We start from the raw sequence: 24,022 nt of genomic DNA on the forward strand, positions 1-24,022 counted from the left end.
TAGGAACAGTATTTTCTATTTTTAACTTTTGGGCATGTTTTAAAAAGTTTTAAAAAGTTTCTTGTATTTAATTCTCTATTTACATTATTATAACAAGGATAAAAAGATGTCACGGGCAGCCTAATCTCCAAACCATAGTCTTAAAAACGATTACACTTCTTTGATTTTGCCACTGAAGAAGGATATTCTACCTAGGGAAAGATGATCCATTAGACAAAAGCAAGTGTTATGTGCATGGGTTTGGATTTATGGCAGGTCCATCCCCCGGTTCTCTCGTAGTGCCCCATGGCTACCAAAGCATACTGGCCTTGAACCACTGCCTGGCCTCTGCCTGTAGGATGAAGGCACTGAAGAAGGTTACATAGTGGAAAAAACAGAACAAAATAAAAATACAAAAGCAAGTATATAGAAAATAAGGCAGACAACTGACCCTGGGAAGAAAGAAGATAAAATGAAAAAGCATTTTTCAAAAAAGTTGTTTTATCTTTGAGGAATAGAGATTGACTTGACATGATATCTGAAATATTTTTATTTACTTTTATTTAGGGAGATGCATTTATCTACATGGAACCAGAGAAACAAGTTATGTCCAGGTCTTCGGATGAATGCGTCGTGGCCCTGTGTGACCAATGGTTAGTCTCTCGCATAGCAAGAAGTTTCCTCCAGTCACTCTCCTTCCTCTTTAGACTTTTACTTTTTCCTAATCAATGTGTATTCTCCCAGGTACTTGGATTATGGGGAAGAGAATTGGAAAAAGCAGACATCCCAGTGCTTGAAGAACCTGGAAACGTAAGATGGGAGAAAGTGAGGCGGGAAGGGAAAGGAGATGAGAAGCATGGAAGCCAGTGAAGGTGAAGGGAGACACTGTACTTTTTACTCTTCAGATTCGGGGAGGAGACCAGGAGGAATTTTGAGGCTACCTTAGGCTGGCTACAAGAGCATGCTTGCTCAAGAACTTATGGTTTAGGTAAGCAAACTTCAGATTTTTCTGTTTGAATGACTTCAGCAAATGAACACTTTTTCCTCATTCCCTCTTTTCTAGTGTTTTTCTGAATTGGAAGTGAGAGCTTTCAGTTAGAGGATGAGGGAAACCAAGATGGGGGTCTCCTACCTCCTAACCCAGTTTGTTCTTTATTTACCATTTTGTTTTTATTAATTATCTGAGTAAATTTAAGAAGTTCCTTTATAAGCACCTTTGTAAGTCTTGTAGAACTATTCTTAAAATGTGGATTTATAGGTGAAGTGTCTCTTCGGTCCCTCATGCATTAGTTTTCTTCTTTTTATCTTGTAGGTACCCGCCTGCCTTGGGATGAGCAGTGGTTGATTGAATCACTCTCCGATTCCACTATTTACATGGCATTTTACACGGTGGCACACCTGTTGCAGGGGGGTAACTTGCGTGGACAGGCAGAGTCTCCACTGGGCATCAGGTTGGTAAATGGATCAGGGAAAGAAATCTAGTTTGTCAGCAAAATATACCATCTTTTGATTCAAGAATGGGAGGTTCTTTTTTAGTATTTAGTTTTCATAAGAATTCATTTAACAGCCCTCCAGTTGGTTGAACATCATCCTGTACACCGAAAGGTCACTGGTTTGATTCTGGTTAGGACACATACCCGGATTGGAGGTGTGTGTGGGAGGCAACCTATCGATGTTTCTCACATCAGTGTTTCTCTTTCTCTCCCCCTCCCTTCCACTCTCTCTAAAAAAATCAAAGCCATACATTTTTTTTTTTTTTAAAAGGAATTCATTTAGCGGAATTTTGCAATGCTGTTTTTGTTTTGTTTTTCTCTATTGAATTGAGAAAAGTAATCAATAGCCCCTCCACTTTATTTTTATCCATCCTTCATTTTTATTGGAGTCTATTGTACTCATTTGTTACTCTCAACTACATTAAGAGATTCCTAATTCCTGGTTAGATTGAAATACTGATTCTTTTTAAAAAATTACGTATGTTTTATTGTTTGTTTGTTCGTTCTGTTTTAAATACAGACCACAGCAGATGACGAAGGAAGTTTGGGATTATGTTTTCTTCAAGGAAGCTCCATTTCCTAAGACTCAGATCCCAAAGGAAAAATTAGATCAGCTAAAACATGAGTTTGAGTTCTGGTATCCTGTGGATCTTAGAGTCTCTGGCAAGGATCTTGTTCCAAATCATCTTTCTTATTATCTTTATAATCATGTGGCTATGTGGCCAGAACAAAGGTGAGTGCTAAAAAGGATATGGACTAAATTTATTGCTTATTGACATGAGTGTCTTATGGCTTCAAATATATAAGAAGTTATGCAGGATATAGATTTGCCAAGTACATTAGCATTATATATATCTATACTTACTTATATTTTAATTTATACAAAGATGCAGTGTTGTAGACACTATTTCTGACTTGTGTTTTTATATAGCCCTGCCTGTGTTTTTTAAGTACATACATAGTAATTCACTGTATGCTTGTACCATAATTTTATAACCAGTCTTTTGCTAATAGACACTTTCATTGTTTTCATTTGTTTCCTATTATAAACAGAGCTTAGTAAATATCCTTGTACATTTGTGTTAGCAAACTTTTGTTAATCTTTTAACATTTATCTCAACATTTTAAGCCTAAACCACAATCTTTAAGTTTTATTTTCTCTCTTTAAACATTTACCTATAAAGTGACAAATGGCCTGTGGCTGTGAGAGCAAATGGACATCTTCTCCTCAACTCTGAGAAGGTAAGGCTCATTGAGAGTTAAAAATTCTGCAAAAAGCTGTTCTAATTTAGGAAGTTGTACCTTTTTAAAATTAAAGAGATAAAGAATATGAAAATCAGATGCTTAGAAGTCTTACATTTAAAAAGTTTAGGACTGCCAGCATAAATTAAAGTTTTATCTTTAAAATTGAGTGTGTGGCCCTGGCTGGTATGGTTCAGTTGGTTGGATGTCATCCTGTACATCAAAAGGTTGCTGTTCAAGTCCCGGTCAGGGCACATGCCCAGGTTGCGGGCTCAATCTCTGGTAGGTTCCTGTAAGAGGCAGCCTATCAATGTGTTGCTCTCACATCGATGTGTCTCTGCCTCTCTCTTCCTTTCTAAAAACAAATAAAAAATATTTGAAAAGTAAAATGTGTAGAGTAGGTAGTATTAATTGAGGGGAGGGAACCTACCTATTAGAACACTTGTACAGTATTTATTTTCACAAAAGGTAACATGAATTGTGACTGGAGCAGAGAGAGAGAGACAGAGGCAGACAAACACAGTAACTGTAAAGACCTTAGAGTATCTTTCTCACTTAAGTTGAAACAATAGCTTGGTGGTTTTTGTATTTTATTTTATGCTGTGACTAGCTGTTAAATTAGAATGTTAGAATTTTGGAGTTTGTTATAACATGACATTTTCTTTGGTTTCAACATTGTTGTGTTGTATACTGTGCTGATTTTATTGGTACATGATATTTTATTGCCATGAGGTGGAACATTGATATAATAATCACCTCTCTTTGATATCAGCAAAGTTATGATTAAGACATAAGAAATTAAAAATAAAGATTGCTGAGTTGGGCACAGTGCTCCTTAGATGTGCTGTCCTCAGGCAGAGCACAATTTGAACAATCAGTTATCATGACCCTAGTCACTGAAGTTCCTAAAACCCTAATAACTCTGGCCTCATGAGCTAGTCCATTTATTTTTGAAGGACTAGTTAATATAGAGCTCTTCTCTATATCACCTGAAGTGTTCCAGAGTTATAGTGGGATAATTCCTTGTGCACAAAGTAATACTAGGGTCTAATGTGGACTGAGCCTCAGCCTGGAGATCCTGTCCCAGCTCTCACTCACCAGCTGAAATACCCATAGAAGTCACTATTGACTGTAAAAGTCACTCACCTCTGTAAAATTAGTTTAGGGTATCTTTTCCTTCTATCTTTCTAATCCTTGTTGTCTTTATCTGATCGTGGCCAACCTATATAATGTGATTTGGTTGGTCATGTCTGTTTCATTTATGTACAATCCTGCTAATGCTTGCTTACTGGCTTTCTATTCCAGATGTCAAAATCCACAGGCAACTTTCTCACTTTGACCCAAGCTATTGACAAATTTTCAGCTGATGGTGAGCATACTTTTTTTTTTTTTTATCATTGCTGTTGCATAGAATTCGATTCTCCTCAGATTACACAAGGCAATTTAAAATTTGTTTTAATCTTATTGCCTTTTTTCTTTTGCTCTTCCCAATACTTTAAAAAAGTATTCATGAGCCCTAGCTGGTTTGGCTCAGTGGATAGAGTGTCAGCCTGTGGACTGACGGGTCCCAGGTTCGATTCTGGTCAAGGGCATATGCCTGGGTTGTGGGCTCGATCCCCAGTGGGGGACGTGCAGGAGGCAGCCAATCAATTGATTCTCTCTCATCATTGATATTTCTATCTCTCTTTCCCTCTCCTTTCCTCTCTGAAATCAATAAAGATATATTAAAAAGTATTCATGGTTTCTTTATATACAAGCGTTGTAATGTTTAAAACATAAGAATTGCTAAGACACAATGATATTGAAATTAGGCCAATTAATAACCCTCCATGGCCTCTAATTGTTCAGGTGGAAGCAATAGTCGCATGTCTCTCACTTTAAAACAAAAGCTAGAAATGATTAAGCTTCATAAGCAAAGCATGTTGAAAGCTGAGATAGGCTGAGAGCTAGACCTCTTTCCTCAGGTAGCCAAGTTGTGAAAGGAAAAGTTATTGAAGGAAATTAAAAGCATTCCTCCAGTGCACACAGTAATAATAAGAAAGCAAAACAGCTTTATTGTTGATATGAAAGTTTTAGTGGTCTGGATAGAAGCTCAAACCAGCCACAACATTCCCTTAAGTAAGCCAGTGGTCTGCAAACTCATTAGTCAACAGGGCTCTGTTGACTAATGAGTTTGCTGACCACTTGACTAGACTAAATGTTACCATGTAGTTGGAAGCTGAGAGGATTAGGCAATTGTGACATATAGTGTGCAAAGAGGTAAAGGGTAGTATAAGACAGTGGCCGTGGTTTGCCGACCGCTGCCTCTAGCCAAAGCCTAAGACCCAACTCTTTTTAGTTCTATGAAACCTGAGAGAGGTGAGGAAGCTGCAGAAAAAAACCTGAAGTTAACAGTGATTGATTCATGAGGTTTAAAGAAAGAAATGTCTTCATAACACAGTTCATAGTTTTCTCACTCATTTAAAAAAAAAATATTGATTTTTTTACAGAGAAGAAGGGAGAGGGATAGAGAGTTAGAAACATCAATGAGAAACATTGATCAGCTGCCTCCTGCACACCTCCTACTGGGGGATGTGCCCGCAACAAAGGTACATGCCCTTGACTGGAATCAAATCTGGGACCCTTCTGTCCGCAGGCTGACGCTCTATCCACTGAGCCAAACTGGTCAGCGCTCCTCACTCTTTTTAGCAGCCCCATGCTTTCCATGGCAAGGATGTCCTAAATCTTATGTAATTAGGCTCTTATTGATGGCTTTCCCCCCCCCAGTATTTTAGAATGGAAGATTTTGTTGGAAAGTAAAATTTTGTTAGTAGAAAACTTGGAAGAATCTACTCTGAGGACTAGGAATTAAATATGTATTTGTACACATGAAGCATCAATGTGTGTTTTCATGCATTAAAATATTGTAATACTTCGCTATCTCTAAATGAGACTGAGATGTTGATAGGGATATCTATTCCTAGTTTATTAAATTTTTCCTTTGCCTCATTGAAGACCACTTTATCTCATTAACTCAACATTCCTGAGAAGAAAAGCATATTGATGCTAAGTGTATGCAAATTAATACAGATGGTGCAGATATCTTAACATCTACTTTTGGTGATTTTTGTTTTGCTGTTGATCTGTGGCAGTCCTTTAAAGATTTGGCTAGCTCTTAATTTATGTGCACGCTTCGTAGTATACCAGCTGGATGCATAATTGATATTGAGGAACCACAGTTTAACATCAGCGATTGTTTTTTCCCCTCTGTCCAGGAATGCGCTTGGCTCTGGCTGATGCTGGTGACACTGTGGAAGATGCTAACTTTGTGGAAGCCATGGCAGATGCAGGTATTCTCCGTCTGTACACCTGGGTGGAGTGGGTGAAAGAAATGGTTGCCAACTGGGACAGCCTCAGAAGTGGTCCAGCCAGCACCTTCAATGATAGAGTTTTTGCCAGGTAACCTGTGGCTTCCAGCCACTTTTGTTCGTTAGAGTTACTTAGTCCTGGTGCATTTTTAAGTTTTCTTTTTCCACCCTAAAATAAATGTAGATGATAATAATAGCTACTATTCATTGAAAGCTTACTTGTGCCAGGTACAATGCTAATTACTTTGAATCCATTATCCGATTTTAGCCTCACAGCAACCTTATATAATAAAGGTATTTTTAGCTCTATTTTATAAAGAAATTGAAGCTTAGAAAAATTATTTCATTACATGCCTTAAAGCTAGTCATTTCAAACTTGGGATGTGAATTTGCTTCTGTCTTTTTCCAAAGCCCATCCTCATAACCATTTTATCATGCTCTCTTGCATCAAAGTAGTGCAGAATGGTTCAAGGAAAAGTAGATGAAAAGAAATGGAGAAATATCATTTTCATTTTTCCTTCAAAAGACATTTATCAACATCTGTGTCTCAGGGACCATCCTAAGTACTGGTCTTACAAAGATGGATAAGACTCAGTCCTTCTTGTTGTCTAGCAAGAGAGAAAAACACTTGTCCCTCCAATTAGAAGTGTAATAATAGGGATTGAGGGAATTCAGATGGTGTGTGCATTCTGGGTTCCTTAAAAAACAAACAGGATTTTTGCAAGGAAAAGAGAAAGCCCTGGAAAGATATGGTCTATATTTGAAGTAAAGTAGGTTGAAGGCAAAAGTAGGAGGTGAACCAAGTTGGGCCAGATTAGGCCATATTATGAAAGGCCTGCAGTAGCATGAGAAAATTATTCCAAAATATCCAATGTCAGTTGTTTAGAATGCAACAATTAAACTTGATTACAACTTTAGGTAAGTTGTTTTCATATTTCATTTTGGGTTTCATTACCTAGTTATCATCAAGAAATTTTTATTTTAAAAAATTTCTTTAAGCCAAAATCTGTTTGGCTCAGTGGATAGAGCATTGGTCTGCAGACTGAAAGGTCCCGGGTTCGATTCTTGTCAAGGACATGTACCTTGGTTGCAGGCACATCCCCGGTGGGGGTGTGCAGGAGGCAGCTGGTCGATGTTTCTAGCTCTCTATCCCTATCCCTTCCACTCTGTAAAAAAATCAATAAAATATATTTAAAAAAATTTATTTAAGCCGAAACCGGTTTGGCTCAGTGGATAGAGCATCAGCCTGCGGACTGAAAGGTCCCAGGTTTGATTCCGGTTAAGGGCATCTACCTTGGTTGCGGGCCCATCCCCAGTAGGTGGTGTGCAAGAGGTAGCTGATCGATGACTCTCTCGTCGATGTTTCTGATTCTCTGTCCCTCTCTCTTCCTCTCTGTAAAAAATAAATAAAATATATTTTAAAAAATTTATTTAAGAATGTTTTTATTGATTTCTTTTTATTTTAGAGAGAGAGAGGAAGGAAGAGGATAGATAGAAATATTAATGAGAGAACATTGATCAGCTGCTTCCTACATAACCACCACTGGGGATTAAGCCTGTAACCTGGGTATGTACCCTGGCTAGGAATCAAACCATGTTCTTTTGGTACATGGGTCAATGCTCAACCACTGAACCACACCAGCCAGGTATCAAGAAATTTTTAAATAAGGGCATGGCTAACTGCTTTCATAAGCAGTAGCTCTAAGCAATGTTAGGTGACAATATGTCCTTAAAGGTGCATCCTATATAATAAAAGCCTAATATGCTAAGTGTCTAGTTATCTGTTCAACCAAAATGTAATATGCTAATGATATGCTAAGGCCACTCAACTGCTTGCTATGATGTGCACTGACCACCAGGGAGCAGACAGTTGACAGGTCAACCAGTCACTATGACATGCACTGACCACTAGGGGGAGGCGTTCAACACAGGAGCTGCCCCCTGGTGGTCAGTGCGCTCCCACAGCGGGAGTGCTACTCAGCCAGAAGCTGGGCTCATGCTAAGGAGCCCGAGAGCTCCTGGACTGCAAGAGGGCGCAGGCAGGGCAGAGGGGACACTCCCCCTGCAACCCCAGTGCAGAAATTTCATGCACTGGGCCTCTAATATACAAATAATAGGGAGGGACAATAGGCAGTCTTTAAGGACCATGAAAATGGTCTTTTGGTTAAGCGGTTTTAAATGTTTCGGGCTTTGTTCTCATTTTACTGTGTATAAACAGCAGTTTTTGATCCCTTCACACCCAGTAACCTTTTTTTTTCCTATTCAATAGTGAAATGAATGCAGGAATTATAAAAACAGATCAAAACTATGAAAAGATGATGTTTAAAGAAGCTTTGAAAACAGGGTTTTTTGAGTTGCAGGTAGGCTGTTCATTTTTAAAATAGCTATAAAAATATCTGTGTCTATATTATGTGTTTTTTCCTCCTGCTGTATGATAACAACTCATCTAAAGTGGAGACTGAAAATTTTGTTAAGAAATTTAAAAATTCTTCAATAAATTGTGATTGTAACTAGTTTTCTTTAATATTTTTTCTGTTGTATTCATTTAACATAAGTAATTCTGTTTCTAGTTGAGCTATGAGCATTAATAAAGAGATTAAATGTAAAAATCCATAATTCTTTCTAGAAAAACATTTCTAAGTTGATAAAAAATAAAGGCATAAAAAAATAAAAGAAAAATAAAGACAATTGTAACTGCTTTTACTAGTAGTTTGAAAACCAGTATTTTCTGAGGCTTTCCACAAGATGTCAGTATTTCCTCAAGTCTGGCAGTTCAAGTGCGTAAAGTGGAAATGTAGCTTTATTCAAAATCCATTTTGTTAAATATCACATTGGGATTTCTGTAACTTGTTTTTCAAAGATGTGGTTAAATAAAGATAAGTGCTGAGCTTAGCAGTATGTTGTATGTATAGCCTTTTTTGATAATATCTTTTCTAGATGCCGAGCATTTGCCCTTAGTACACAGTTTAAATTGTTCAGCTTTAATGTCTGTTACAGAATGTCTTTTCAAACACCTTTTCTTGTGACACATAAACCTGCAGTATCCTTTGGATAAGGATTGATATACATTTCCTTGCAAATTTTTAAAGTAATATCTTTACAAAAATTCACTATGGAATTTTAAAAGACTAAAAACTTAAAAATGCCTAAGTTATCACCAAGCAGTTTTTATTAAAAAATTTATTTAAAAATGTTTTTATTGATTTTTTTTTTAGTGAGACAGGAAGGAAGAGGGTTAGAGAGATATAAACATCAATGAGAGAACATTGATCGGCTGTTATGAGAGATACTGATTTTTTTCTTTACTTTTATTCTAAAGAAGTATGGGGAGAGAAATGGTAAATAATTTAAAATTTTATAGGCCGCGAAAGATAAATACCGTGAATTGGCCATTGAAGGGATGCACAGAGACCTTGTGTTCCGATTCATTGAAGTTCAGACTCTTCTCTTGGCTCCATTCTGTCCACATTTGTGTGAGCACATCTGGACACTCCTGGGAAAGGTATATTTAAGCATTTAAGATGTTGTGGCCAGTTTTGATTTTTGTCTCATGAAATAAATCTTGGGGTAATGTTGTTACTTAAGAGAAAAAGACTGAAAATAAATAATTTAAGAATAATGCTACATTCATCATCATCATCATTACAACAGATTAATTGAAGCTGCCTTCTGTTTAGACAATATCATGTGTGTGCCTTTGTTTATATGCATAGCTTATATATTTTATAAACATTGACTATATGCATATGGCTTCTCACCTAATTCCTGTTAGGAAATGTTATAACACATTTAAATATATTCAGGTATATATTTAAGTACATGTCTAACTAATACTGTCTTTCCAACTGTTAAAGAGGTAAAAATATTGAGAAAGATATAAATGTTATGAACTGCCTATAAACAAAGAGAGAAGTGTATATTTGCATAAATATTCTTGTTTTATATAAAATTCCTGGCATACATAGGGCTGCATATTCAGGGATATTATATTAGCATTTTTTCTATGAAGATAAATTCAATTATTTCTCCCTGGCTTGCAGATAAACAGGTTGGCTGGTTTAATAACTCCTTTCCAACCTTATTAGCCAGGCTCTTTTGCATTTTTCACTGCACAAATAATGTAAAAATGTGCTTATGGTGTATATACCACATAGCCATACTTTCGACACTGGATGTATTAATAGGATAAAAACTGAGAGCGTACATGATTTATACAATAATGATTAAATTTAGGCAAATTAGCATTACATAATTTTCTTTGAAAGTGAGCATATGTGTGTGGGTATTATATTAATATGCTTGTACAAATGGATGCTAATTAAGAATGTAGAGTAAGACTTCACAGCTTGAATTCGGGAACATTAGGTCAGAGGCTGTGTGGAGTCAGGGTTGGAACTTGAAGCGCATCATTGCAGATGGTAGCTTTGGTCTGAAATCGTAATCAAGAATCATAAAATAGTCATGTTGTCTAATCTTCCTGGGCCTTTCTGCTTTTACTTAAAAGCCTGACTCAATTATGCGTGCTTCGTGGCCTGTCGTGGGACCTGTGGATGATGTCTTGATACGTTCCTCACAGTATCTCATGGAGGTCGCACATGACCTTAGACTGCGACTGAAGAATTACATGATGCCAGCTAAAGGGAAGGTGAAGTATTTTTTAAAAATATATATTTTATTGATTTTTTACAGAGAGGAAGAGAGAGGGACAGAGGGTTGGAAACATTAATGAGAGAGGATCATTGATCAGCTGCCTCCTACACACCCTCTACTGGGGATGTGCCTGCAACCAAGGTACATGCCCTTTGACCGGAATCGAACCCGGGACCCTTCAGTCCCCAAGCCAACGCTCTATCCATTGAGCCAAACCGGTCCCGGCAAACCTGGGACCTTTTAATCCACAGGCCAATGCTCTATCCACTGAGCCAAACCAGTTAGGGCCTTTTTAAAAAAATTTTTTTAAGGTCATTCCTAAAACCTTATTGGTCAATTAATATTTAACAGTAATGAAAATTAAGGCAACTTTCATTAAAGTGTGTAGGGCTGTCTTCATTGCTAATGCAGTTCTGCATTATGTGTCTTTTTTAATGTTCAAGGCAGTCGTGGTGTATCCTGGGGGAGGGTTCTTTTCATTGTGGGTTTATACGGAAGTGACTACATGGTTTTTTCCTTTTCTTTTACTCTGTAGAAGACGGACAAGCAACCACCTCAGAAGCCTTCCCATTGCACCATCTATGTGGCGAAGAACTACCCATCCTGGCAACACACCACCCTGTCAGTTCTGCGCCAACACTTCCAAGTGAGGCTCCCAGCAGACTGCCCCCACCCTGCGGTGTCCTCCCTGTGTGGCCTTTAGGATGTTGACAGTGTCCGGGAGAGGGAAGACCGGCAGCTCAGTGTCGTTACCTCTAGTCACGGAGCGTCCTTTGTTGTCTTTGGTGACTTCTAAATGGATGCCAGGGGAGAAGCTGCTGTTTCTCATCATTTTTGAAGATTGAATCTAGTTGCATGTAATTAAAGACGCTAGGACTTTTTTATACGTGTGATTAAAATTATGAAGCAAAAATGCTGAGATGCATGAAACTTTAACCTTATTATGTTTGAAAAACTCGTAGCTTGGTTCTTGAACAATTTAAAAGAAAATGTTCAGGTTAATAATTACCCATAGAAATGGAGAGCTGGTGTTGTTTTCGTCTCCGTCAGTTAAGTAGCTATTATGTATGATAGCTCTATTGAAAGGAGATTCAGTATTTAAACTTAGTTCTTTAAACTTAGACACAAACCATGAAGGTGCACTTAAAAAGAGAGAGAGAGAGAGCAAATAGAGAATAGAGATTATGGCCAAAGCATAAAGTGATACCGGTAGCATGAAGGAAAATCCCTGGTTTTGATTTTATAGACCTTTCTTAGAATTTTGCCTCAATAATTTTTATAGTTAATTAAGAATTACATAGAGAAACTTTTATGTTAGCAAAATTTGATGGAAAGAGAAGAGGAAGTTTTTTTTATTCTTTGTGAACGTGATTTTATGGAGAACTATTTTCCCATTTGTCTGTAATAGAAATAGAAGGTAGCTTCTAGTATCTGCTTGCAGATTTTGACTTACATATAAGAGTAAACACTACTTTTGGAGTTTGGAGGTAGTGAAGTGAAACTGTGCCTCGATGGATTGAATATTCATACCAACATTTTCAAGGAAGCAGTAGGAGAACTAAATATAGTATGCAATGTCCCTGGTTTTAAAAATAAACGCATGCTATTTTTCTTTTAGAAGTTCTATTTTTACATAGTATTCATTACTAGTTATTGTATAGTTTCCAAATGAAAACTTGGTATTTGGAAAGATTAGCTTCCTTTAAAATTTTTGTTTTCATCCAAAAGAACCCAAAGAATGCTAGTTTGTAATCAAGAAGAACATACTTATGTTGAATGTGGCACCTTTTCGTGACTTAAGGAAAAGGAGTGTTTCCTATTCTCTTGTTTTTCTTTTATTGTATTTCAAAGCAACACACTGACAAGTAGAGAGAAAAATTTTTCCCCCATGTACCTTACTTAGTAAAGGTTAGAAATGAAAGTAAATGGCTTATTGGAAATCTTACGATATGTTACTTTTTATTTACATTTGTTCCCAGCCCTTGGCTTTGATACTGTGTTTTTGCAATAAGGAGAAAATGAGTCACCCCAAACTCTGAAAAGGCAGCTTGCTTTCTCACTCTATTAAAGGGGACAGCTGGTGTTTGCAGAAGTGAATTTAAATTCACAAAGCACATTTGGGACTTACGCATATTAGTGATATATGATACAGGCATTTGGTTTTGAGTGGATAGAAATAATCCTTCTTTTTAACAGGTCCATAGCTTGGGATTCTTTTGTGCCTGATTGTGCTGATGTGTAACAAAATGGTCAAAAGCAGATTATAAATCTGTAGGATACTTGTGTGGAATTTTCATTTTGATAGAACTAATGAAGTACTTCTAGAAGTTTATAGGACCATTTGTTTTCTCACCAGATAAGATCTAGTGTTATAATCCTGGAGGCGCCATTATTGTCAGAAAATAGATAATATTCACCACAGTGTACCTGAGTTTAGAGGGATAGGAGACTCCCTCCTGTGCTGTCCTTCACCTTTCCCTTCCTCTTGATGCTAGGGCTGCACCCTCTTCCTGTTCTCCACCGACTGGTGGAGGTCATTCTGTGTCCGCCCAACTTCCTACAGGCACATCAGTCCTCCATCATCTTTAAAATATTTTTCTCTACTTTCTTCTCCAACTCTTTTTATTTTTCTAGAACAATAATGGAAAATTGCCTGATAACAAAATCCTTGCTACCGAACTAGGCAACTTGCCAGAATTGAAGAAATATATGAAGAAAGTGATGCCATTTGTTGCCATGATTAAGGTAAGCTGTGGGCTTGTAGAGCTAAGACCACATGAGTAATGGTTAGATAGGCCAGTAGAAGGAGGGGGAAGTCTCCCCAAAGTGTCTGCTGATACAGCACTTCTCTTTTATTTATTTATTAAATTTAATTTTATTTAAAAAAATAATTCTTTATTGTTGGAAATGTTATATATGCCCTTCATTTTCTCCCATTGGCCCTCTCTAGTCCCCCTTACATTTCTTCCCCCGGGCCTTTAGGACCCTGTTGTCTAGATCCATGGGTTATGCATAGATGCATACAAGGTCTTTGGTTGATTACGTCCTACCCACCCATGAAATAGCACTTCTCAATCAGAGGTTATGGGAAATGAACAACCGGGTGTGGGCTTTACCTGTGGAATTGCTGAGTATGTGAAAATATGTCTGGTGGAGGAGAAGTGGCTTAGAATTGCTGCTCTAAATGATTCTCTTCATGTTCTACCTTCCCTTCTTTTCAGTTCGGGGAGGAAGCATATTCTTCTGATGTATATTAGGGTGTTTTTCTAGATCCTATTACTGAAACCAGGATCCTGCATTTCTACAGGTTTAGGGTAACTGGATAAATGTTGTTTATAGTGTTGAAAGCAGTGTTTCTTAACAATGATTCTATGGGTATTTTGGGCCAGGTAGTTATTTGTTATGGGATGCTATCCTGTACACTATAGAGTTTAGCAGTATCCTTGGTTTCTTCCCACTAGATGCCGGAAGATCCTCCCTTTTATCCCCCTCAACTGTGACAACCAAAGATGTCTTCAGACATTGCTAAATGTCTCCTGCAGGCAAAATCAGCATTCTCCCTTTCAGCTCCTCCATTAGGGATCATTGGGTTAGACTCTTAGTTTTCTCCATATACATAGCTGATTTTTTGGATTGCTTGACAAAGAGAAATGGAAAGAAGGCTGTATGTTGCTTCAGATCTCAGACTCTGGGGCCAGGCAAATCTTGGTCCAAACCCTGTTTGCCTCTGACTTCTTAGTTTTGAGGCCTTGCATATATTACTTCAATTCTTTGGGTCACAAAGTTTTTCATTTATAATGTGAGGAAATTAATAGAACCTACCTTTTAAGAGTGATGTGAGGAGTCAATGAAGTAATAGTTTTAGTACACTTGAATACTACCTGTCAAGAAGTAGGCTCAGTCATTTAAAAAAATATATAAATCAGTATCTTCCATCCTGCTGGGCACATAGTGGTAATTCTTATACTTTAGATTAATTTTCAAATCACCTAGGCTTCAGATGCCTGCTTGATGGAGACTCAGACTCTCAGCTTGTCCTACATTGGAGTAGATTGTATTCTTAGGAGAGCCTTTTAATTCTCCTAGAGCAAAATTAACTCTCTGAATCTTATGGCATTTCAAGTCTGAGAATTTAGAATTCTGGGATGATCTATACCAATCAAGTTATATGTCTACTGGTATGCTCCTTAGTCAGTGGTCCCATTGATCAGATTGCCAGATCCATTGTCAATATATGGATTCAACAAACTATCCTTACATTGTTGGTTGCAAAAATGTGCATTAACAAAATTCAGAGAAACTGATTTGAAAACTAGTAATAAGATTTTAGATTCAAGAGTTGGCTTTTTGAAAAACCAGTGCTAGACTATTTGAATAGTAATATATTTTGGGGGATTTGCCAGGCATGCTATTGGTGTTTAAAAATGTTTAATAACTCTGGTAGTAAGAAAATAACTTTTAAGCATTTGTTTTTCCATGAGAAAAGAAACAGACATACTAGTAGATGGCAAATGAAAATAGTTAATACTAGGAATCATGCTAGTCACTTTCATGTAAGTGCGCCCTATTGGAAGCAGTTAGCTATGCTTGTGCATATGAACTTGGTTTTTTTTTTTTTTTGTGGTTTGTTTGTTTGTTATATTTTGAGTTGGCAAAATATTTTATTTCATGTTCAAGAAAATGAATTCTTTTTTATATGTCACAGCATTACCTGAGTATCCTTATAGTATAACTTTTTACATTTTATTTTAAAATTTGCAGGAATATGTTAGGGAATTTATTATTAATTTACTATTTTGTGAAATAGCTTTAAATATTTGTTATCTTGAAAAACTTTATTATTATTAATAATTAACTTATTTTTGTTACCAGAAGGGATAGTTTCACACATTTGTTTGATTCTTTGTCTAAGCAGTCTTTTGGCTTGCATATTAAATTAAATAAACTATGATAAAATCATATTTACTTTATGAATCTGAAAACCTTATCCTTCCAGTCATTTCATTACTGCTTTCATCTTTTCATATTTAAAATGATAATTATTCTGAGCTAGTAATTTCATTAACAAACAGACATAGATAAGCAAAGCTATGAGTCCAAGACCTTTGCTTTAACTGTTCAAATTTGAAAATTTTATCAATTGAGAGAAGAATGATTGCTTTGAAGGAAATATATTCTTTTCAATGTATTGTTAATGTGCTTTTGTTTTTCAAAACCATTTTGGCTGTTAGGAAAATCTGGAGAAGGTGGGACCTCGTGTTCTGGATTTGCAATTAGAATTCGATGAGCAGGCAGTGCTTATGGAGAATATAGTCTACCTGACCAATTCCCTTGAGGTAAGAGGAGCTAGGGAGTATAATAACTAATTAGCCATGTAAACATATCCAGTTCTTTTGTTTTATAATAGACCTTTTATAAACTTCATCTTCTGTGTTTACTGACTTTGCCAAATATATCAGTCAGAATTTTTTGGGGGAAGGAAGAGAATGAATGGGTATAGAAGTTGTAGAAAGAAAAAATGACCTGTTGTCTTATTCACTTATCAATTTTTCTACACATAAAATACTAGCTATATATACCTGGATTCCCCCCTCACACACAAATACAAATTATCTTTTAAAAAGTGAGTTTAGAACTTATATTCAAATACTTTCAAAATTGCTCATATTAGGGAGTACTCTGAATTGCTTCTTCTCTCCCTCCCCTCCTCTATCCCTTATTTTTAGACTTTAGACTTACAGAATTGGCTTAGTTAGAATTCTTGGTTCATGATATATTATTATTGGTCAAATTTTCAGATTTAAATTTTTAAATTTCCATTCTGGAATGTAAAGCTCTTTTTATTAAAGTAAGTGACATTTTATATTAGTTTCAGGTGTACGACATAGTTGACGTTTATATACGTTATGAAATGATCACTAGGATAGGTCTAGTAACCATCTGTCACCATACAAAGTTGTTGTGGAACTATCTACTACCTTCCCTGTGTCTACATTACATCTCTTGTTTTTACACTCCCATGAATCTACTACCAACTCAAGAACTAGAACATTACCAATAGCTTTCACATCTTCTCTCTGTCCCACCATACTGCCCCAGTCATAGCTTCATATGTCAATTCTAAAAATGTTGTCTCTCAGACAACTTAGACAGAAGGAAAGATAATCTGCTATAGAAAAATTGTTAGAAGAATCTAGGTAGTGATAATGGAGACTAAAGTAAAAAAAACAAAACAAAAAACAAGTTTAGAGTCAATAAAATTGTTTTATGAAATATTAGAATGAAAGATAGTTGCTTTTAAATAAGCATTATATATTATGCAATTATAAATAAGTTAACAAATTAACAAATACTAATAGATATCTTTTAAGGATAGTTTTAAATATTCATATATATTCATGGAGGTAAAAAAAACTTAGAACTTTGGGAAGTGGGGACACATTAAGGGTCATCTTATTTTCAGGCATATGCAATATGTTACATTTTTGAGTTTATTTATTTACCTAGAAGGCTTCTATTCTCAAATGCTAAATTTCTTAACTTTATTTAAGTTCAGCCTTTTATGCTGATTTTTCAGGTAAATTTCAGATTTCATCATAGAAAATGTTGACCCATCACCATGTAAATAACAGTACTATGACACAGCTAAGATCAGAGTTTAAGTAATTGATTACAGATCTCATTTAATGTTTATGGAAATAAAATTGCACAGACCATTTCATGTTAAGTGGAGAACCTAGTTTTGTTCTTTGGTGAAATGAGGTGATGATTAATTTCAATCATATTAAGTGATACTAATGGCTTCCATTTTCCTCCTCTATTTAGCTAGAACGCATAGATGTGAAGTGTGCCTCTGAAGCAGAAGATAAAGTCAGGGAAGAATGCTGTCCTGGGAAACCACTTAATGTTTTCAGAATAGAAGTAAGTTGCAAGAATCTCACCAAAGCATTGTATTTTAGAGCTTGAAGAGACCTTAGAGATCATTACATCTAAACCCATCATTTTAAAGATGAAGGAAGAGAGGTCCAGAGAAGGAAAGTGATTGGTTTGGACCAGGCTTCGTAGTTTGTTAGAAGTGGGGGTGGATTTGAGATCTTTTAATTCCCTGGTTGGTGCAATACTCACTTTTTCTTACTCTACTCTAATGGATGGCACCAGATGTTATTTGTGGATTTAAAAAATAGAAACATGATTTTGAAAACCTGGTTTTTATTTTATTTTTTTAAAATATGTTTTTACTGATTTTAAAGAGAGAGGAAGGGAGAGGGATAGAGAGAAGCATCAATGATGAGAGAGAATCATCTATCGGCTGCCTCCTGCACAGGCCCCATTGGGGATGAGTCCACAACTCGGTCATGTGCCCAGATAGAAATCGAACCGTGACCTCCTGGTTCATAGGTTGACTCTCAACCACTGAGCCACATTAGCTAGCAACACCTAGTTTTTATTTTTAAAAAATACTAAAATTGAAATGTGAGGCTTTTTCATTTTTTATTAAATTTATTGGGGTCACATTGGTCAACAGGAATGTATAGGTTTCAGCTGTGGGTTTCTATATTACAAGATCTGTAAATTGCACCGTGGGCTCACCACCCAAAGTCAAATCTTCTGTCATCATATATTAGGATTCCCTTCGTCCCTACCCCCTTCCCTCTGGCAACCACTACCCTGTTGTTTGTGTATTCCTTTGTCAAGGTTTTAGATACCAGAATTAAATCTGTCTTTTATTGGGCATTAAAAATGTAGCAGAGATCCCTCTTCGCTCAGCAGTATTCAAGTTTGATTCCCTGTAATGATCATTTTCTCTTTATTTTCCTAAGCCTGGTGTGTCAGTTTTTATAGTGAATCCCCAGCCATCCAATGGCCACTTCTCAACCAAAATTGATATCAGGCAAGGAGATACCCGCGATTCTATCATCAGGCGCTTAATGAAAGTGGACCGAGGAATCAAAGGTAAATGGTGGCCCTGTACATTTGGTAGGAGCTTGTGGATTTGATGAATTTTAGGGGGATGGGAGAAAGAAAAGTACGTGGCTTGCTCAGGGACAGCTGTGTAATGTTGTGGGACCCAGAATCAGGAGACCTGTATTCTCTTTGGGACGTTGGGACGAGGTAGCTTGATGACTTGAATATGTCACGTAAGCTCTAAACTGAGCTTTTAGTTAAAGTGAGGATACTAGATTACATATTTTTCTAAGACTCCTTCTGTCTCTAAAATTGTAACAAGCAATTTCTTCTCTCAGAGGTTTTTAGAATTAAAGACACGTCCTTTATAGTCTAAACCAGTGGTTCTCAACCTTTCTACTGCCGAGACCCTTTAATATAGTTCTTCATGTTGTGGTGACCCCCAACCATAAAATTATTATTATTATTATTTTTTAAAAAATATATTTTATTGATTTTTTACAGAGAGGAAGGGAGAGAGATAGAGAGCTAGAAATGTCGATGAGAGAGAAACATCAACCAGCTGCCTCTTACACACCCCCTGCCGGGGATGTGCCCACAACCAAGGTACATGCCCTTGACCGGAATCGAACCCGGGACCTTTGAGCCAAACCGGTTTTGGCCATAAAATTATTTTCATTGCTACTTCATAACTGCAGTTTTGCTACTGTTAATGAATCATAATGTAAATATCTGTGTTTTCCAGTGGTCTTAGGTGACCCTGCTAGTGGTTCTCAACCTGTGGGTCGAGCCAGGTCTTAGACTGAGCACAGTCCAAAGGGAGTCATTATGTCTCTGTATTTTTCTTCCTAGTTATGAAGACAAATTAATGTCTAGATAATTTTGCATTATCTCTCTCTTTTCTTCTTGATGGCAATTAAGGGTTGATTGGTTCATATTCCATGAGTGTAAGTTTCTGAAAAGATTTATAAATCCTAGACAATGACCTAATTTATGGAACTATATTCAGGCCAATAGTATGCCATTAACATAAAAGACTTAAAATGGCCCTTTGGAACTCATTCTACCATGTTATTTTTTGTTCTCTTGAAGTCATGTTCAGCTTGTGTGGACATTTAAAAAAAATACGTTTTTATTGATTTCTAGAGAAAGAGAAAAGGAGAGGGAGAGAGAGAACCATCAATGTGAGAGCAAAACATCTATTGGCTGCCTCCCACATGCCCCTGCAGGGAATTGAGCCCGAAACCCGGGCATGTACCCAAACCGGGAATTGAGCTGGCAACCTTTCAGTGCTTGGGATGACACCCAACCAACCCAGCCACACCGGCTAGGGCGTGGGGACATTTCTTGATTGACTGTCATGTGTGGTGTATGTGGCAGTAAGTGTGTATTTGGAGACTCTAATGAGTGCACTCGGGTTTGGGAGTCCATAATGCACTGTTCCTTAGACACTGCATCTAGTGAAGGAAAGGGGACTAAGCTATTGGCATACATGATCCTAGTGTAAGGAGAAACTGCTGAGTGAGTAAGGGAGGTATAGATAACTCACAGCACAGAAAAGAGTGAGATTATTCCCAACTGTGGTCATCAGGAATGAGTTTATGAAGAAAATGTTTGAATGAGTGTGAAATTTAAATCTGTTAGGGTGAGGGGAAGGAGTGTCTAGCAGGAGGGAAACTCGAATCCTGGTCCCACTGTGTATCAGCAGTATGTCAGGGCTAGAGATTTTATTGTTTTGAGACATTATTTTAAAATTGTGGTAAATTATACAAATAAAATTGACCGTTTTAGTCATTTTAATTGGCCAGTTCAGTGCCATTAAATACATCCACATTGTGGTGCAACTTTGCACTATCCATTCCTAAGACAGAGCTTTTTCCATCATCCTAAGCTGAGACCCTGTACCCACTAATTAATAACACCCCATAATTCTACCTCCCTCTCGTCCCTGGTAACCACTGCTCTCTACTTTCTGCCTTTAATGTCTGACTGTTTTGGTACCTTAAAGAAGTAGAATCATACAAAATTTGTCTTTTCTGTCCGGCTTATTTCACATAGCACAGTGTCTTCAAGGTTCCTCCATGTGGTTACTGGCATCTACCTTCTTCCCTCTTAAACCGGGACCTGTAGAATGACAGCACCATCCTTAGAGCTGATAGCACAAAAGGAAAGTGTGAAGTGTGGATATATAGGAAGCCATTCTGCGGCTTTATTCTCTGTTTTATGTTGCCTATAAGCTGAGTAGCTGCGATGGGAAAGGAGTGCAGTTCAATAGCACTTCTCTGTCCGCTGCAGTGACCAGCACATTAGTGCCAATTGTGTTGAGGGTGGTTGTGATCCAGGTCCAGAAGGAGCTGGCCTGAAACCATCATTTTACGCCACAAAGACCACTGAGCAGCTGTTTGATGATAATGACTTTAAATCACTCGCAGCCCGTGCCACATATGAACTAATAACTTGGAGGTGAAGGCTCCATCTCACATTATCAATCCCTACGGACTTTCAATTGCTCTCATCGCTGCTCTGAGTGCCTTAAATCTTGTGTAGTTGCAGACTCAGATTTCAACAATTTCCACCAGGTCTGGGATAAGAAAAGATAGTAAAACCACTAAGAACGCTCCAAGACTTAATGGCAGTAATGAACTACATGGCGAAACATCAAAGCAAGTGTGTGTTGTTACTTAGAAGCCTGATTGAGTACTAAGGCTTCTTTGAAATAGTTTGATTCAGAATTTTACTTGGAATAATGAGGGAGGTCTATTTTTCAAGGACACACACACACACACACACACACACAAGCAGATCTGCAGTAAAAGTGGTTGCACATAAAATCTGCAGGCAGAACTAGTCCCTGCTTCCCTAGCAAAACAATTTGGCATCACTGATGTGCATGTTGAATTGCAAGAGCCATTTAACACCCCCCCCCCCCCCCCCCCCCCCTTGCCCAATTAGACCAGGGCTGTCATGCAGGCTGTGTCTGCTCCTTTCCCACTTTAACTCTCAGGCTTGTGCTGCATCAGGCAATAGATTATATGGCCTCTGCAGAGACTCGCAGGCAGGTTTTGCCTCCGTGGTGGTTGCAGGTAATTGCTCTATAAGCCCCAAGATCCCTCCTCTCTAAACCCACAGTCCTTCAGTCTTTGTTTCCCAAGGAGAAGAGAGTGCCTGGATAACTTGTACTCCTGGCGTAGCCGCCAGCTGCGTTAGTATCTGCTTTTATCTCTTATCCCTCTCTTACTAAGCATCATACTCTCATGGCAACATAACTGGGAGTGGAGCTCACGGACCACCCAGCACCCTGCTTCAGAGAGGGTGGGAAGTACTTTGGAAAATATCTTCTGTTCCTGTGGATGGTTGTACACAACTAGCCGTGCCTCACTTTGAGATGTAAACCTAGAATCACCACTTGCAGTCAGTCAGGCTGTTTTTCACCATATTAAACAAAACTGTTTGGTGTTGGGAAGTCTCAGAATTGCTGAAATAAGTAAAATAATTTTGGATTTAATTGTTGGCAGGATTACGGGCTCATAAAGCTGGTCGAGGGACATTGCTTTCTTGGCCAGGAGCCACCCTATCAGCTTGCACAGAGCAGGTCAGGAATCTCCAGCAGGGGGGGCGTGGAGCTCACCAGAGGCCTAGACTTCTAGGCTCTGCCCTTCCCCCGCTTTCCTTTCCCTCCTGGTCTCAGCTTGTGAATACAAGCGCTTTCATCCTTTGAGCAAAGCCAGAAACTGGTAATGCTACGTATTAGAATGGTAATTCTTTTTTTCCAAAGCTACCTTCTAAAAAACAAACCCAACAATGCTTACAGTTTTAATCTATTTGAGGAAGCAAGACAAAAAAGAGAAATGTTTTAGACTTTTTGATATCCTGAAGGACAGTCAATTGGAGCATATAAAAAGTGATTTGAGAGACCCTATAGGATAATGCTCAAAATTAGCGTTTATAATTCCAGAGCATGTATGAACAGAAGCTGACAATCTTTGATCTGGGTAAAAGCTAGCAGAGTTTAAAGTTTTGTTAGATTTAGCTTTGCTTTCTGAGATTGGGGTCCTACTTAATAATCTGATGTTTTAGATATAGCATGTGAAAAATGGGAATTATCAGATTCAGGGCATGAGTTTGAGTCAGTGACTGTAATTAAATGTTTTTTTGCTGTAGATCTTTCCAAAGTGAAGCTGATGAGATTCGATGATCCAGTGTTGGGGCCGAGGCGAGTTCCCGTCCTGGGAAAAGAGCTGACTGGGAAGACGCCTATTTCTGAGCATGCTGTCTTCCACGTGGACGTCGTGAGCAAGGACGTCCATCTTACTGAGAACGGGCTGCGGGCACATATTGGTGACACATTGGTCTACCTGGTTCACTAAACCCACACAGATGGCAGATTGGCCCTGGTCTCTGGGGATACTTCTACTTTGTGCCTACAAATGGGCTGTGAGACCCGTAGGCTGGACCTAAACAGATTTCATTTCTACCCATCAAATTCTGCATGTAATCATTATTATACCAACTCATTTTGGATTCCTGGACCTAATAAATTTTTTTTTTTCCTTCTTGAGACTTCTAAGAGAAATAGTTTATATTATACTTAAAACAAAAAACAAAAAACACCACACAAATTATTCCTAATTCCAAGATGCTTCTAGTCTTTCACATTAACACAAAAGTGTCAGCATACTTCTTTTGTGAGATGTGTTTTATACTTATAAAGGCTAAGGAATATTTGACAACTTTTTATATTATATCCATTATGGAGTTAGCAGTTTCTTCTTTAAAGAAAAAAAAAAAAATAGGTTTAGCTAGTTTTGTTTTTTAAAGAAAGGGACTCTGATGATTATTTAAAAGAACAAATAAGAATATTTTGACCTGACTGCGATCACTAAGTATTCTGTGTAAAGAACAAAAAGGTCTTATAAGAAATTTTTAGCTTTAATATGTTCAGTTTACCACCAATAATGTTTTCCAAGGCTAATGTTAATGGTTTATAAACAGTTTATTTCAGCTACACTAAATTTAGGCACTTTTTAAAGGGGGATCTCCTCCCCCCATAAAATTGCATTAATCAAATTGTCTTGGGTCCAATTGTGTTTAAAGGCCATATCAACTGTATTGCAAATTTGCTTTTTTTTTTAATATTGCTGTAATGCCTTTCGATATTGTCTGTGCCATCTGTCTTCATAATGAGGAAGATTACGTATTGATTGGCAGGGGAGAGAAACATTTCCATTTCTTGAAGGGTTCGATATGGGAAAGACCAGTTTTGGTAACCTAAGGAGCTGTATGCTAACTTCCGGGTCACGTGGAGATTTTATTGAGCTTGGTTATTTTGCTGTGTGCAGTCTGAGATTTCTGGGCCTCATTGAGTGCTTTGTCATTAAAGCAAATGGTAGAGTGTTAGAGCTGACA

The 24,022-nt window shown here is 37.5% G+C and overlaps 1 protein-coding gene and 1 non-coding gene across 2 annotated transcripts in view; both read left to right on the forward strand.

Annotated features, from left to right (window-relative positions):
• The window catches only part of LARS1 (leucyl-tRNA synthetase 1), a 46,034-nt gene extending 22,851 nt beyond the window's left edge, over window positions 1-23,183 (forward strand). The window contains exons 16-32 of the mRNA XM_036425313.2: window positions 547-632; window positions 724-789; window positions 885-967; window positions 1,292-1,430; window positions 1,993-2,205; window positions 2,657-2,714; window positions 4,020-4,083; window positions 5,969-6,152; window positions 8,331-8,421; window positions 9,423-9,563; window positions 10,566-10,706; window positions 11,247-11,357; window positions 13,346-13,456; window positions 15,943-16,047; window positions 17,537-17,632; window positions 18,532-18,664; window positions 22,778-23,183. Coding sequence (XP_036281206.1) covers window positions 547-632; window positions 724-789; window positions 885-967; window positions 1,292-1,430; window positions 1,993-2,205; window positions 2,657-2,714; window positions 4,020-4,083; window positions 5,969-6,152; window positions 8,331-8,421; window positions 9,423-9,563; window positions 10,566-10,706; window positions 11,247-11,357; window positions 13,346-13,456; window positions 15,943-16,047; window positions 17,537-17,632; window positions 18,532-18,664; window positions 22,778-22,983 — 2,028 coding nt within the window. The 3' untranslated portion in view covers window positions 22,984-23,183. The remainder of the gene's footprint in view (window positions 1-546; window positions 633-723; window positions 790-884; window positions 968-1,291; window positions 1,431-1,992; window positions 2,206-2,656; window positions 2,715-4,019; window positions 4,084-5,968; window positions 6,153-8,330; window positions 8,422-9,422; window positions 9,564-10,565; window positions 10,707-11,246; window positions 11,358-13,345; window positions 13,457-15,942; window positions 16,048-17,536; window positions 17,633-18,531; window positions 18,665-22,777) is intronic.
• Window positions 233-367, forward strand: LOC118711955. Its single transcript, XR_004985903.1, has one exon. It is a non-coding gene; the product is annotated as a small nucleolar RNA SNORA42/SNORA80 family (small nucleolar RNA).
• Window positions 23,184-24,022: the final 839 nt, after the last annotated feature.

The sequence above is a fragment of the Pipistrellus kuhlii genome, unplaced genomic scaffold (assembly GCF_014108245.1).
Source record: "Pipistrellus kuhlii isolate mPipKuh1 unplaced genomic scaffold, mPipKuh1.p scaffold_m20_p_8, whole genome shotgun sequence".
NCBI classification, from domain to species: Eukaryota; Metazoa; Chordata; class Mammalia; order Chiroptera; family Vespertilionidae; genus Pipistrellus; species Pipistrellus kuhlii.